This window comes from Solanum verrucosum, unplaced genomic scaffold, assembly GCF_900185275.1.
Source record: "Solanum verrucosum unplaced genomic scaffold, falcon-dt-bn FXZP01000121.1, whole genome shotgun sequence".
NCBI lineage: Eukaryota > Viridiplantae > Streptophyta > Magnoliopsida > Solanales > Solanaceae > Solanum > Solanum verrucosum.
This window is the reverse complement of record NW_026020509.1, coordinates 1,028,873-1,043,019: the sequence shown is the minus strand read 5'-3', so window position 1 is coordinate 1,043,019 and position 14,147 is coordinate 1,028,873. Positions and strand designations below refer to the sequence as shown.

The window sequence follows — 14,147 nt, the reverse complement described above, 5'->3', positions numbered from 1 at the left end:
TTCAGGTCTGTGGCAGACGCTGCTGAGAAGGATCTCGTTACTCTTGGATTTCAGGTGATAATCCTAAACATTGATCAAATTGAGGGTGCAAGTGAACTAGGCCATCTCATGAGATATGCGAGCTTGGTCGAATTTAGCTCAATCTGTTCTCCATTTATTTTGCTTAGTGTTGATTGACTCAAGCCAGCTAAAGTAGCAGGGCATTCACGGTCCACCAAACATTTTATTCTTTTTCCCAAAACAAAAAGAGGAGTGTTGATTTAGTCCCTAGGGATCCTGACTATGTTTGATAAAGTGGATTGTGGATATCGTTTAGAGATTTACCAAACAAATGAAATATTAAGGACAACTTGATATTTCCTGTTTTCTAGATTCTTCTCATTCTTTGACTAGTTTTCTTTTAATTGTCCTACATCTTTTAAGGGCATTTTGAGGAATATCGAAATCTCGACCACAAAATGATTACTCTTTTATCTTTTCTAAAGTACAGCTTGAAATAAGTGTACTAATTTCCCATATAATCTCAATTATATTGCTGTCGCCCCTACTCGCTTCACTCTGGGTCCGATAGAATGAGAGGAATAGGGAGCTTTTGATGGAGTTGGGACTACTACTTACAGATAAAGAAAAACCTCTTGGTTATAATTTCTTTTTGATGCACCCCTGAGGTTTCTATCTGCATAATATAAAATTTGTTGTATTTTGTAGAGAACCATTGTTTTGTATAGGTTATTTACCTTTTAGTATACTTCTTGTACTCAAGAATATTTCGCACATTAATGAAACTGTCTTTTTATAAATATAAATGGGTCGGACGGAGTGCTTCCACATAATTGATGGTTGCTCAATGATGCAACAATCAGTATTGGCTATGTTCTACCTTCTTAACGTTTATACTATAAATGGTGCAACATCCTTGACCATGAAGCTTTAGTTTACATCTGTTTATTGAATGTGGTTTGACTGCTGTAATTCTTGCACAGAATCTTCGTGTCATCATGAATGATGGCCTTTCAACAGTACCTGCTGATTGCCTTCACGTGTAAGCTACTTTATGTTCCTGGACTTTTTCTACTTCTCTTCTCTAAATTGGAGCTTCAATAATAGGTTCGAGCACATATGCATAATGTCTGGAAATCGTGATCAATTTGCAAACTGTGGTTTATATGTTTGAATAAATGGGAAAAAAGAGGAACTCGATCGAGAGGCTCTTAGATAGGACTAAGAAACAAACTTAAAAAAGAGGAATGAGCAAAAGAAAACCAAATAGCAGCAACATATTATTATATACTAATTTTATTTCCTTTGCAGATGCATTGATGTGACTGGGGCATATAGTGCTCAGAATACTGAACTAAATATCAGTTTAACAGCAATTGGCCTTTTATGGACTTCCACTGATTTTGTCGTTAAGGGGTTTCTGTGTAGACAGAATGAAGAAAAAGAATCAGGTAAAACCACAGGTTTTGTATAGGCCGTCAGTTCCTTCTCCTATTAAAAGAATGTCCGTAGTTCTTTTTTCTTTTCTAAGTGCTAGATGAAAACTGGATGTTTATCTTCTTCCAGATAGCAATGGAATGAAGGAAGAACGGGCTCTCAGTTTCTCTGGGGAAGTTAATGACCAAGCACTCGAAATGAATATTGTTGACCGTGACAAATTGCTTTTTTCAGTTTTTTCATTGTTACAAAATCTTGGCGCTGATGAAAGACCAGAGGTATTTATATTTTCCGTGGAGTTAGGCTTTTCATTTTTTGAGCAAATAAGGTGCTATGCAATTACTTTCAAGACTGTTCCGCTTGTAGTAGTCCTAGCCTTGCACTTGTAGTTCTTGTCTATGATACCTATAGCCATTTGTTGTTTACTGCGTTTCACCTCTCACATTTCACCTCTCACAGTATTTCTTGATGTTATTGTCTCCTTTGTTGATTATACACTATTTTTCTTATTGGATGTTATGTTTTATATACTGTTTCCTCTTCTTTTACTTGGATTTGTTGTACTTGAGCTGAGGGTCCTCCGGAAACAGCCTCTCTACCTCCACGAGGTAGTGATAAGGTCTGCGTACAATCTACCCTCCCCAGACCCCACGTAGTGGGATTTCACTGGGTATGTTGTTGTTGTTGTAAGACTGTTCCGCTTAGTTTAGTTTGCTAATAGTTTCTTCTCAATCATTCATAGGTGATTGACCAGAAACTTAGTCCATAATATCATTGTGGAAGATAGGAGGGATACAAAAGTCTACTGTGCGGCAGGTTTTAAATCATATGAAATCAGTAAAACAGTCCCAGGGAATGAAGCCTGGTTCAGATAGGTGGAGAGGAGTAGACAACAGATGTGGCGAGTGTCTTGTAGGGCCAAAGTAATGCAGTGGATGGTAGGAATATATGCCATCAAAGGTACAGGGGGAAGCAATTAAGAGATGGAGGATGAAAGATTAGTTTGCAGACATATCATGGTCACCGAGGAGTAACAAAATATGGGAGGTATATTAGGAATGAGGATATTCGGGATGCGTGTTGCGGAAATGAGGATGTTGAGGTGGATGTGTGAGCATACAAGGAATGTTAGGAATGAAGATGTTCATGATAAAGTGGGAATGGCCTCCTTGGTGAACAAGATGAGGGAAGCAAGATTGAGATAGTTTGGACATGTAAAGAGGAGATGCGTAGATGATTGTTAGGAGGTATGAGAGGTTGGTTATAGTAGGTACGAGGAGAGGTAGAGGTAGGTTGAAGAAGTATTGCGGTGAGGTGATTAGACATGATATGACTCAACTTTAGGTTACCGAGGAGATGACTTTAGATAGGAAGATGTGGAGTGTTGTCTTGCTTTCCGAGAGTTTAGGCTTGTTTCTGTTTTGTCGTTGTACTACCGGTGTTATTGTAGTTCTTGATTGTTATATCTGTCATCATCTATTGTTTAACGATCATTGCAGTATTTTGTTGGTCTTGGTCCTTTCTTAGAGGATTTGCACTACCTTCCTTCTTAATTGCTATTTTTTCCACTATTTTCTTCTTCCTTGTACTTGAATTTGCTGTGCTTGAGCCAAGGGTCTTTCGGAAACAACTTCTCTACCTCTATACAGTAGTGGTAAGGTTTGCGTATACTCTACCATCCCAGACCCAGTTATGAGATTTCACTTAATATGTTGTTGTTGTTGGAAGTACATTAGTATAGTGGTGATCTAAGGTGAATGTAAATCAATCCAGATAGTGTCAGAGACAACATTCATTGCAGAGTGGGGGCATAAAAGATTAAAATTTGGAAAACTTATCAATACCTGATAGTGTCAGAGACAATATTCATTGAAGGTTTCTTTCAGTTCCTGTGGCCATGTTAAAGTTAGATTATATCATTATAATATCATAGCTGTTAACTTCTTAAGTAGATGTGAGCTGAAGCTACTCCTAACCATGATGAAAGTTGTGTGGTCTTTTGATGCTTTTTTTTGTAAATAGAGGACATAATTATGTGTTTGACCTAATCTATCTTTTTTAGGTTAGGAACTCTGCTGTTCGGACACTTTTTCAAATTCTTGGCAGCCATGGGCAAAAGCTATCAAAGAGTATGTGGGAGGATTGTCTATGGAATTATATTTTCCCTACACTAGATCGCTCTTCTCACATGGTAGGTTGAAATGTGTCCAATTTATTTTAGGGACTTTACTGTAGCTTATCTTAACCAATCAGATATATTTTGCTTAGGCTGCAACATCTTCAAAGACAGAATGGCAAGGAAAAGAACTAGGGACACGTGGAGGGAAAGCAGTTCATATGCTTATACATCATAGGTCTGCCAAATTTGGAATGACCATTCACCATCAATGTATTTTTCTATTTATATTATTTTGAATCTCTCTATTGAGTGAATTAATTGGTTCTGCAGTCGTAACACAGCTCAGAAACAATGGGATGAGACACTTGTGCTTGTACTTGGGGGCATAGCTCGAATTCTACGCTCTTTTTTCCCTTTCTTGAGAAGCTTAGACGATTTCCAGTCTGGTAATATTCAAAATCCTTTTGATTTATTATTCATGTTGTCTTTACCTGGTGAGGACATTTTCAGTGATCATAGAAGAATTCCGTGTTTATGCAGGATGGGAAACTTTGCTTCTCTTTGTAAGGAACAGCATATTTAATGGTAGTAAAGAAGTTGCTCTTGCAGCTGTGAATTGTTTACAGTCTACCATAGTTTCTCATTCCCCAAAGGTAGTCATGTGATTCACTGTATTTGTGCAAATAACATTTCTTCACTCAAATAGAAAGGAGGCTACGGAAGTCATCAGTTTGATGAATATTACTAAATACTTATTGGTTTTAACTTCTTTTTATTGAATAAATCCCATATGAAGCAGGGAAATTTGCCTATGCCTTATCTTACTTCGGTGCTTGATGTCTATGAGCTTGTGCTGCACAAGTCACCAAACTACAACGGGAATATGGCATACAAGTTGAAGCAGGAGATCTTACATGGTCTTGGTAAGTCTATATATGTGTTATAATTGACATTACTCAATAAGGTGCCATTTGGGAGTTTTAAGTTCAGATTAGAATTTTATCTGGTCCTTCTATGAAATCTTAATAGAAATTTATCTGGAATAGTTGAATCCAGTTTGCATTTACTGTTGTGTCTGATTAATTTGGATTTTGATCAGGATTTTATATGATCTCTATTTGGCAAATTTATTACTCTACACTAATTTTTCAAATACTTGGATGTCAATAGCCATAAATAGCTATAGTTCTATTTTATTTTGTAAATGATGTGGGTATTATATGCATATGCATAATAAATCAATAAAATATCAGAATAGACTTTTATAGGACCACTCGAGTTTGACTTGGAGTAAACTTAATCTGGATTGGGCTATTTTAGGCTCTAAAATGAACCAAATTGGAATTTCAACTTTTCTCAAAACTAGGATTTGGATCAAGATGACACTAAATTCAGATTAGGTTAGTTCTCAGTCGCTGCAATGAATTTGAGTACTATGAGTTTTAAGATCAAACAAAGTTAGCTGCTGAGGATGGGCACATCACCTCGCTTAAGCTAAAGAGACCAAAACGGCAGACAAATAATTTTTGGCCCATGTCCTAGTTTTTGTAAGTCCATCACAGAACAATTCCTTTGAACTTTGTATCTGTTGGTTTGGAAACCGGGCATACTTATTGTTTGAGTTCATGAGGTTAAAGGTTTTATATACTTATTTATATTCATGCAATCTTTGTAGTGGCCGACTGTTGGTATCCGTCTGATCAAGGAAATAGGAGCATCCATATCACAAAACTGTGATACTTTTGTAGTCTATCTGTAGTTTTCAATGAGTACCTTTTTATCGGCAGGTGAATTGTATGTTCAAGCACAGGGGATGTTTGATAATGACACGTACCTAAAGCTGCTGTCAGTTGTTGATTCAGGGATTAAACAAGCCAAGGTCGACAATAGTAACTTTGAAGCTGAATATGTGAGTGCTTGCATTTCATGGTGATATAATTGTCATGCCCCAAAATCCCTGGGCCTTGTGAACAGAACCCGACAACTCCCTCATTGACAAGATAAACAGTAACAAAAACACCCAAAACTGAATATAAGTCCAACATAAAGACAATAACATAGCCAATCCGATAACAGTATCTAAATACAACGCTGATATGAAAATAGGTCCAGACCCACCCCAACTTATGAACATCTTAGCGTTTATAAGTACATCACAATGTCTGAAATGGAAATAGACAAAATATTGAAGAAAACTCCTAGAAACCACACAACTAAGCGGTTGGGTCATCGCTGAAATCAGCTGTTCCTACTACCAATCAACTTCCGATGCTCACTAGTGCTTGAATTTGTATCTGCAATAAATACAGGGAAAGAAATGGAGGAGTGAGTACGAGGAGTTCTCAATTAGTATCGTTGGCTCCCAACAAGTTAGTGGCAAGAGTTGTGATACGAAAGTAATCTTTTATCAATAACCTGTACATTACTCAACAATAATAAACATAATAAATCATATGACAATAGGCATATAGTCCAGCATATATAATAAGAAGGATATGACAATATTCATCATAAAGATCACAACTTTTCACAATAGTCGACATGCTCAATAACCTGCATGCCCACTCTCCTGGGGTCCACCTAGCCTAGCGACTCATGAGGGACGATCCATTTCCACATGTCCAAAACTGAAATAACTCAGTGTTGTCAAAGAATCATTTAAGCCTCACTTAAGCCCTGAAGCTTGAAAAAGCTTAGGTAGGGGCGTAGGGCACATGACCTTACTTCAGTGTAGGTAAGACACTAAGGACTCATTGCCCATGAGTTCTATCTTTAATCTAGCGGTACTAAACAACAACTATAATTGACAAATAAGTATATTAGTTAAGGAAAATATCATGAATGAATTTGTTACTATTTTCTTGAATTACATATATATGTTTTTTCTCTTAATTGTGCCTTTTTAAACGAAAATCCACACGTAGATTTTCTTTGCACTTGAACCCCAATAAACCTGGACCTGGAGCGGTTTTTGCCTTTGACAACTCTCGAATCCACAAACTGGTAGCTGATAACCCCAACATGAATCTAAATGCTCGTTAACATAGTTCAACATATCCTATGTGAACCAAATAAGTAAATTAACATGCATATAAGCAATGGGCATGACAGTCCAATACAACCATGTAAATCTGCATGAGTACCATAATATTATTCTAGCATGTACCATATGCATATAACATTATACTAGCATGTTATACACATATAATCAATTAATAGATATAATATACATGCACAACAAAGTAGCAAGAATACAACCTATATCTTTCCATTATTCAAGATTTGGTCAAAGTCAAAGTCAACCCTAAAATTCAACCATGGGTTAGCATGGTCAAACCTCAACAGAAATTTCAAATCCAAGTTACCCATAACCCCACGAGTCCAACTCTATGCATATATTTCCATTTGCAGTCCATTTAGTCCCATCAAATCCATAATTTAGTGTTTCTGGGGCATAGACCTAAAATCCCTTATTTCCATCTTTAGGTTCCATGTTTAATGGTTAATCTTCAAATAAAACAAGTATAATCACCATGGAGTTAAGAGTCATGACCTTGAAGTATTATAAAGCTCCCAAGTTGAAATCCTTCATTTCCCGATGCTAATGGTGAAATATGAGTCTGAAATGGTGGACCCCTCCATATATACCTGTTAGGATCGTGATTGTTGCACATACCTCGCTATCGTGTTACTGGAACTGGCCCGCCTACATTTTTATCGCGAGCAAAGACCCATTATCGCGAGAACTCACCTGGTAAATAAAATTTCCCATCTCGACATTGACCTCACAATCACAATGAAGGTCCACTGTCCCAGGTGAAAGATTCTTCCGCAAATGCAACATAAGCCACCACAAATGTGACCCTTTTCTAGAGATCCTCTCCCACAATCACGACACTTCCTCTGCAAACACGAGATTTCACCAGAACACCAAAATTACACCAGCTGCATTTTTTCGATTTCAATCTTTTTTGAAACATGTCCAAACCCCTTGAGTCTCAATCCAAATCAAAGCTACAAGTCACAAATGATTGTTTCAACATGTGATAACTGTGTGGGTTGTTTTTAAATGTTGAGTATATATATCGGTAGATCCAAGTGTCAATTTTTTTTTGTTTTGAAAAAAATAAAATCTTATGAAGAAAAGGGGAATTAATATCTTTAAAAGGTCATTGAACAATGAAAATTTATCTACAAAGTCACTAAACTTTGTTTTATATCAAAAAAATCACTCAACTACATTTATCATTAAAATAAATTTGACATGACAAAAAAATTATTTTTATGTCGTATAAACTCTCTTATTCTCACATTATTATTGAGATTATTAGCTTTTATTTTATCAAAAATCCCTATTTCTCTCTCAATTCATTTCATCGATTATCTCCAACTAGTCCACAGAGGTTCGTCTCTGTTATAAATCTTCTTTTACTTTATTTTTTTAGCGTGATTAATTATATTATAGTGTTTAATTTGAATTATTTTTCGATTGAACTTGTATTGTTTGTGTTGAATCGGTAATTTTTCTTCTTTTTTTATTTATGTTTTTAGTTAGATTTAGTTGATTTTTTTTAGCATGTGTGGTTATTTCAAATACTACGGTGAGTTTTGATATTAATAAAATTAATTTCTCGTACTCCAATTAATACCAACACACAATTATCACTAGTAGGCGACAACTTTTTTAAGAAATCCAGTTTAAGAAGATTTCTCAGCTCGTCTTCCAAGGGATTTATTTTTTTGGTAAGAATTTTCGGAGAAATTAAAAATAAGAAGCATAATGGATTTTTAAATAAATTATTTATTTGTAGGGTCCATGTTTATATGACATAAAAATAATTTATTTTGTTTAATCAAATTTATTTTAATGATAAATGTAGTTGATGATTTTTAAAGATAAAAGCCTTAAGTTGAGTGATTTTGTAAGATAAAAGTTTTAAGTTGAGTGATTTTATTGATATAAAACAAAGTTTAATGACTTTGTTAGATAAATTCTCATAGTTCAATGGTCTATTAAGAAATTAACTCAGAATAGGGAGGATACTTTATACAATATGAGTTCAACAAGAACGCTATACTCTAGAGGTTCCCTTGTTATTAATTGTATGAAGGGCCATCCATACTTGATTATCGGAAGCAGCACAGTCAGAAAGAACTGCACCTTCTTTCTAGTAAACTCATTTGGCTATTCTATGCACCCGCACCCATAGTAATGGTTTTTATATTATGGAGTTCCACTCCTCACCGAGGTTCATAATCATTTGTCTGGCAGCTATCCAAGTTTTAGCTAATCATCAAGTTTGCCACAAGATCCAGATATCTTAAACTATCTTGTGTTTTATTTGAATTTGGATGCAATTATGTTCTGCATCATTTCTAGAACATTCAGTCAATCAATCAATTATTTCTCAAGCTCCCAATACCAAACTAGTTGGAGTCAGTTACATGAATTCCCTATAACCATTCCATTGTATTAGTGTTCATTCCATTCTAATACTAAATAACTTGTCCTAAGAAATACAAGTTAGGGTTCTCTAACTCTGACATCTTTTTAAAAAATTGAAGACGGAAAAATGTTGAAGTGTTCAGCAGGATAATGCAACAAACCTTGCCGTTTATCTTTTTACTCGTTATTTGAAATTTGTCTGCAATGACATATTTCTGTCTCTAGGGTCATGTTTCACCTGTGCAACGTACTGCACTGGAAATACTTCCGCAATTGCGTCCTGCAGAGCACCTTTCTGCCATGTGGTCACCGCTGCTTACCAAATTATTGTTGTATCTTCCCAGCTCTGTTTCCTGTATGAGAAGCATTGAAGACGAGAGCGACCACAAGACCAGTGAGAGTAGTTACTTGTTTGGAATCAAGACATTTGTTTGAGCTGTTTTATATTCTCAAACGAAATTTATTTTGTTTGATATTGTCGCCCAGGAACCAAAGATAATGCTAAGATCAGTAATGGAATTGCTTCAGCATCCCAAGGGGAAGAAGAAGCTTCACCTAGGAATCCTGACTCAACAACAGTGATTGTCTCAAATCATCTTTTCGTGGAAAAACTTGTCCCTGTGTTAGTGGATCTCTTCTTGCAGGCTCCACCAGCAGAGAAGTACAAAATTTTACCTGATATTATACAATCTTTGGGAAGGTGAGAGTTGATCATGTATGAAAGATCCTCCAGTTTCTGTTCCCGTCTATCACTAAAATTTGATCATGAATGATGGATCCTCTTGTATCTTTTCCCACCATCATTGAAAGCTGCTCATAGTGTTTGATTAAAAATACTTCTTGGAAGTATATTTTTTTGACAGGGAGGAGCTATCTCTAAGAGCTGGCTGGGAGATGCAAGATATTGCAACCTTATTATGCAGTTGAAAAAAAATTAGTTTCTAATCCAATCTTGTTATGATGTTGGGAAAGAAAGGGAGCTTATAATACCATTCTCATGTTCTCTTCAGTTAATTACTTCAAAAGTAGACCATTTCAAATCTTTATCATAATCTAATGACAGTCTTCCTTCGTACTTTTTATTTTTTTCCTTTCTCAAAAACAGTACTAAGGAAGACTGCCATTAGATTATGATAAAGATAAGAAATAATCTACTTTTGACGTAATCCTTTCTTGTCTCTTGCAGAATTTGTTGTAGGCTTCTATTGTATTTTATTTTTTTTTGTTTTATTTGGTCTCACATGTCAATGATACATAAGTAACTCTTTATGGAATTGTGGATCACAATTCGAAGTGCTTACTTATACTCCTTTTATTGATTTTGTTCATCTTTCAAGGAAATTAATATTCTTAATGAATTCGGAGCTTCTTATAAACCAAGTTCTGCATTTCTTTCGTAGATGTATGATAACAAGAAGAGACAATCCTGATGGCTCACTTTGGAGACTAGCAGTTGAAGGTTTCAGTTGCATTCTGCATGATGATATTAGAAAACTGACTGGGAATGCAGGGCCTGAGTTGACTATTACCAGACCTGCAAGAATGCGTATCTGGAAAGAAGTTGCTGACATTTTTGAGATATTTCTAATAGGCTACTGTGGTCGCGCACTTTCAGTGATGGTGGACAGTGCTGATGAATCTCTCGAGATGAATCTCCTGGATATTCTAGGAGACAAGATTCTCAAATCACAGATTGATGCGCCTCTTGAAGTAACTGTCTAACCCAAATCTTTTTAGATATTGACACTCTAGTTCTTTCACTTTACAACTGCACATATTTTGTAATTTTTCACAAACCCTTCATCAAGATTTGGTAGGGAAGATAGTAAATTTAGTTGACTTTATAGGAAAATTGTTAAGAATTCCCTTTTGGGGTGTCCCCACCACTCTGGGGGATTTAACTTTCCAATTTATTATTTTTTGGATGATGAATTTTTGGTGTGAATACAAATTTGCCCTTTTCTCGGAAAAAAAACTTCATTTTGGGCCACTTTGTACCTTCCCATGTTAATGAACCAAGTCCATTTTTGGAACTTCTGTATGCAAGATGTGCTTGTGTGTTTCAGATGTTCCAAAGGTGTATGTCTTTCATGTCCACTCTTTTCTGAAAAAGAATTAAATGCATCTGTTAGAGAGGGTAAAATTTCCACATGATTGGGAAATGAACCAGTGGTCTCCTTATATGGACTTGGACAATCCTCCCCTCATGAGCTAACTTTTGGGGTTGAGTTAGGCCCAGGTGCCATATCTTTACATGGTATCAATACCGTTTGAGCTCCCAATCCACACTCCAGTTTGGCCTGGGTGTGAAGGTGGGTGTTAGAGTGGGTAAAAGTCTCATATTGGTTAGGGAATGGACTGGTACCTTCCTTATATAGACTTGGACAATCCCCCCTCGTGAGCTAGCTTTTGGGGTTGAGTTAGGCCTAGATGCCATATCTTTACAATCCTCCCCTCATGAGCTAGCTTTTGAGGTTGAGTTAGGCCTAGGTGCCATATATTTACTCTACCTATCATGGGTTTCTCTCAATCTATTGTGTGCCCACTAGGTATTAGCCAATAAAGTTCCTCCAAGTGTCCCCTATTTCTCTTTGGTTTTCAAAATACCAAGTCCAACGAATAGCCAACCACCACCAACCTTAGGACCCTTGTTTGTGTAAGCAATTTAACAAATAATAGTTGCCTTTGCAATACTGAGTTCTCGAAAATAGGCTACGGAAAAAGAGCATATGCATTTCAGGTGACAGAGCTCCGGTCAGTAAGACTTGAGATAATAGGAATTATTTATGGCCTTCTGCATAAATATGGAAATCAGCTATGAATTAATAACCCAGATTGGTCGCTTGTGAAGTTCAGAAAATAAAATATGATGTTTATCCATTTTTATAGCTCAGACTGTTTGCTTACTAGCCACTTGAAGTTGTATGTATGTCTGTTATTTTGGTTATGCATTCAAGAAATAAACTTTGAGATCAAGTATAATGCTGATAATCATGTTAATTGTAGATTCTGGAACGTCTAATCAGCACTCTGGATCGGTGTGCATCACGAACATGCTCCTTGCCGCTTGAGACTGTCGAACTGATGCCTTCACATTGTAGCAGGTTCTCCTTGACCTGTTTGCAAAAGCTGTTTCTTCTGTGCAGGTATATATAGTACTCCGTAATCTTTCCTTTTTTCTTATGTTTGCGGTGATTGTCATTTCACTTGGTTTCAGTCAAGGAACTGGTGATTGGAATTCAACTAGATGTGAAGTAAGCAATATATCAATAAAGATATTAATAAGCAGATGTGAATTCATTCTGGAAAGGTACTTGATGGATGAGAGCAAATTAGGTGGGTGATAAATTCTGGTGAAAGTGAGATTTGAAATGCTTCTCTTTGTTATTCTGAAATGATGCAACTATGTCAGGAGAAAATCCATTGCCAGCAGCACGTGTGGAAGAAGTTATCTTTACCCTCGAAGAGCTTGGGCTTCTTGTGGTTCATTCGGACACTGTTTCCCAACTTCCTTTACATCCTTCCTTAAAAGAATGCCTTACAAAAGAGAATCAAGCAAGGCGTTCACATTTACTTGTTCTTTTCCCATCCTTGTGTGAACTTGTTATATCAAGGTAAGCAAGCAGGTGAAACGACAAAAGAGAATGTGGTTTAGCTCTAGATTCTTCTGTATAGGCATCTTTTGGTTAAAGGAGCTATTGTGTGGTTATTTCATACCAAACTTTCTATTGTTGTTTTTTCTTGATTAAGAAGTAGATATCTAATATGTGGTAATTCATTATTTGCAGGGAAGCTAGAGTTAGAGAGCTGGTGCAACAATTGCTAAGATACGTCACAATTGAGTTAGGATTACCAAAGTCTAGTTTAACAGTTGGCTCCTAATATTTGTCTTCCTCCAATTTTTGGTGTTTTAAAATAGATATCTGTGTTGTATGTATGCTAAAATAATATATTGTATGCGTCTTTTCCTTTACTTGATGAGGTGGTATCTTTATCCTACCACCCACCTGAGACTATTATCCACTTTTCTTCCATAGGTTTAATCTTTCTTTTACGCTATCTCATCGCTTTCAACTTAATTTTTTAACCCACTTGTTCTGTTTTACTCTAATATTATGTTCAAATGGAGTTGTAGGGTGTGTTTGGTATGAAGGAAAATGTTTTCGATTTCCCGGAAAACAAGTAGATTTTTGACTTATTTTTTAGAAAAGATTTTTTAGTTTCATTTATGAATGAAAAATGTTTTTGAGAAAATATCTTTTATTTTTACTAGAGAGTAGAAAAGAATTTTTGAAATTGAAAATACTTTTTAAAAACAAATTTAAATTTTTTTGGGTGGGGGGAGGGGTCAAGGTTAGGGGTGAAAAACTAAAAATTTGAAGTTAAAAATATCTTTTAAAAATAAACTTAATTTTTTTTTTTTTGGGGGGGGGGGGGGGGGGAGTCGAGTGTATTGGTGAAAAAAATAAATTGAGGGGTGGGGGGCTGGTTTGAGGATAAGAACAAAATAAATTGATTTTTTCAACAAAAAAAATTGTAATATGAAGTTGGAATAGAGTTTTGGAAAATGTTTTCCTTAATATTGAAAGGAAAGTTATTTTCCTTAAATTTGAGAAAATGAGTTGATTTGGAAAATACACTACCCGTAGTCTGTCAAGAATAGACAACTATTGTAAACTGTATTTATAGTTTGACATTTAGCGTGAACCACATATGTACTGACAGTGACATGTTCACCTCCTAATGTTGACCCCCCAACTTGAACCTAAGGAATTCTATAAAGGCTAAGATATGCTTTTACAATCTCTAGACCTACTAAAACAAGCTTGACACCAACCAACAATGGTAGTTCCATTGTTCAAGTTCAATTGACCACTTAGTATAATCCTCTTCATTTCTATGGACAATTATGAAGTCCAAAAATCTAGGGTCATGATGACACCTATCATAATCCCTCAATAGGCAATCCATTCTTTACATGAAACACATAATCTCCTTAGACAGATGTGCAACTAAATTGAATGGTAGTGTAACTAGATTCAAATCCAAATTTTTCATAAGCAAAAATAGTAAACAACCATTTCTAGACTTACTGTCACATGTAAAAAAGCTTACTAATGCAAGGAATAATGTCTAATCTAATAC

The 14,147-nt window shown here is 35.8% G+C and overlaps 2 protein-coding genes across 8 annotated transcripts in view; both read left to right on the top strand.

Annotated features, from left to right (window-relative positions):
- Positions 1 to 13,037, top strand: part of LOC125809578 (uncharacterized) — a 56,027-nt gene extending 42,990 nt beyond the window's left edge. For 3 of the 7 annotated variants that reach the window (XM_049489162.1, XM_049489166.1, XM_049489167.1), the window contains 17 exons: positions 6 to 54; positions 984 to 1,042; positions 1,312 to 1,451; positions 1,567 to 1,715; positions 3,500 to 3,628; positions 3,706 to 3,791; positions 3,887 to 4,002; positions 4,097 to 4,209; positions 4,353 to 4,479; positions 5,344 to 5,465; positions 9,228 to 9,402; positions 9,489 to 9,702; positions 10,403 to 10,712; positions 12,009 to 12,148; positions 12,220 to 12,338; positions 12,415 to 12,616; positions 12,791 to 13,037. In XM_049489162.1, the coding sequence (XP_049345119.1) occupies positions 6 to 54; positions 984 to 1,042; positions 1,312 to 1,451; positions 1,567 to 1,715; positions 3,500 to 3,628; positions 3,706 to 3,791; positions 3,887 to 4,002; positions 4,097 to 4,209; positions 4,353 to 4,479; positions 5,344 to 5,465; positions 9,228 to 9,402; positions 9,489 to 9,702; positions 10,403 to 10,712; positions 12,009 to 12,148; positions 12,220 to 12,338; positions 12,415 to 12,616; positions 12,791 to 12,884 (2,344 nt within the window). In that variant the 3' untranslated portion in view covers positions 12,885 to 13,037. The remainder of the gene's footprint in view (positions 1 to 5; positions 55 to 983; positions 1,043 to 1,311; positions 1,452 to 1,566; positions 1,716 to 3,499; positions 3,629 to 3,705; positions 3,792 to 3,886; positions 4,003 to 4,096; positions 4,210 to 4,352; positions 4,480 to 5,343; positions 5,466 to 9,227; positions 9,403 to 9,488; positions 9,703 to 10,402; positions 10,713 to 12,008; positions 12,149 to 12,219; positions 12,339 to 12,414; positions 12,617 to 12,790) is intronic. The other 4 variants (XM_049489168.1, XM_049489163.1, XM_049489165.1 and 1 more) reach the window with 3 other exon arrangements.
- The window catches only part of LOC125809594 (BTB/POZ and TAZ domain-containing protein 1-like), an 85,794-nt gene that overhangs the window by 290 nt on the left and 71,357 nt on the right, over positions 1 to 14,147 (top strand). The window lies entirely within an intron of this gene.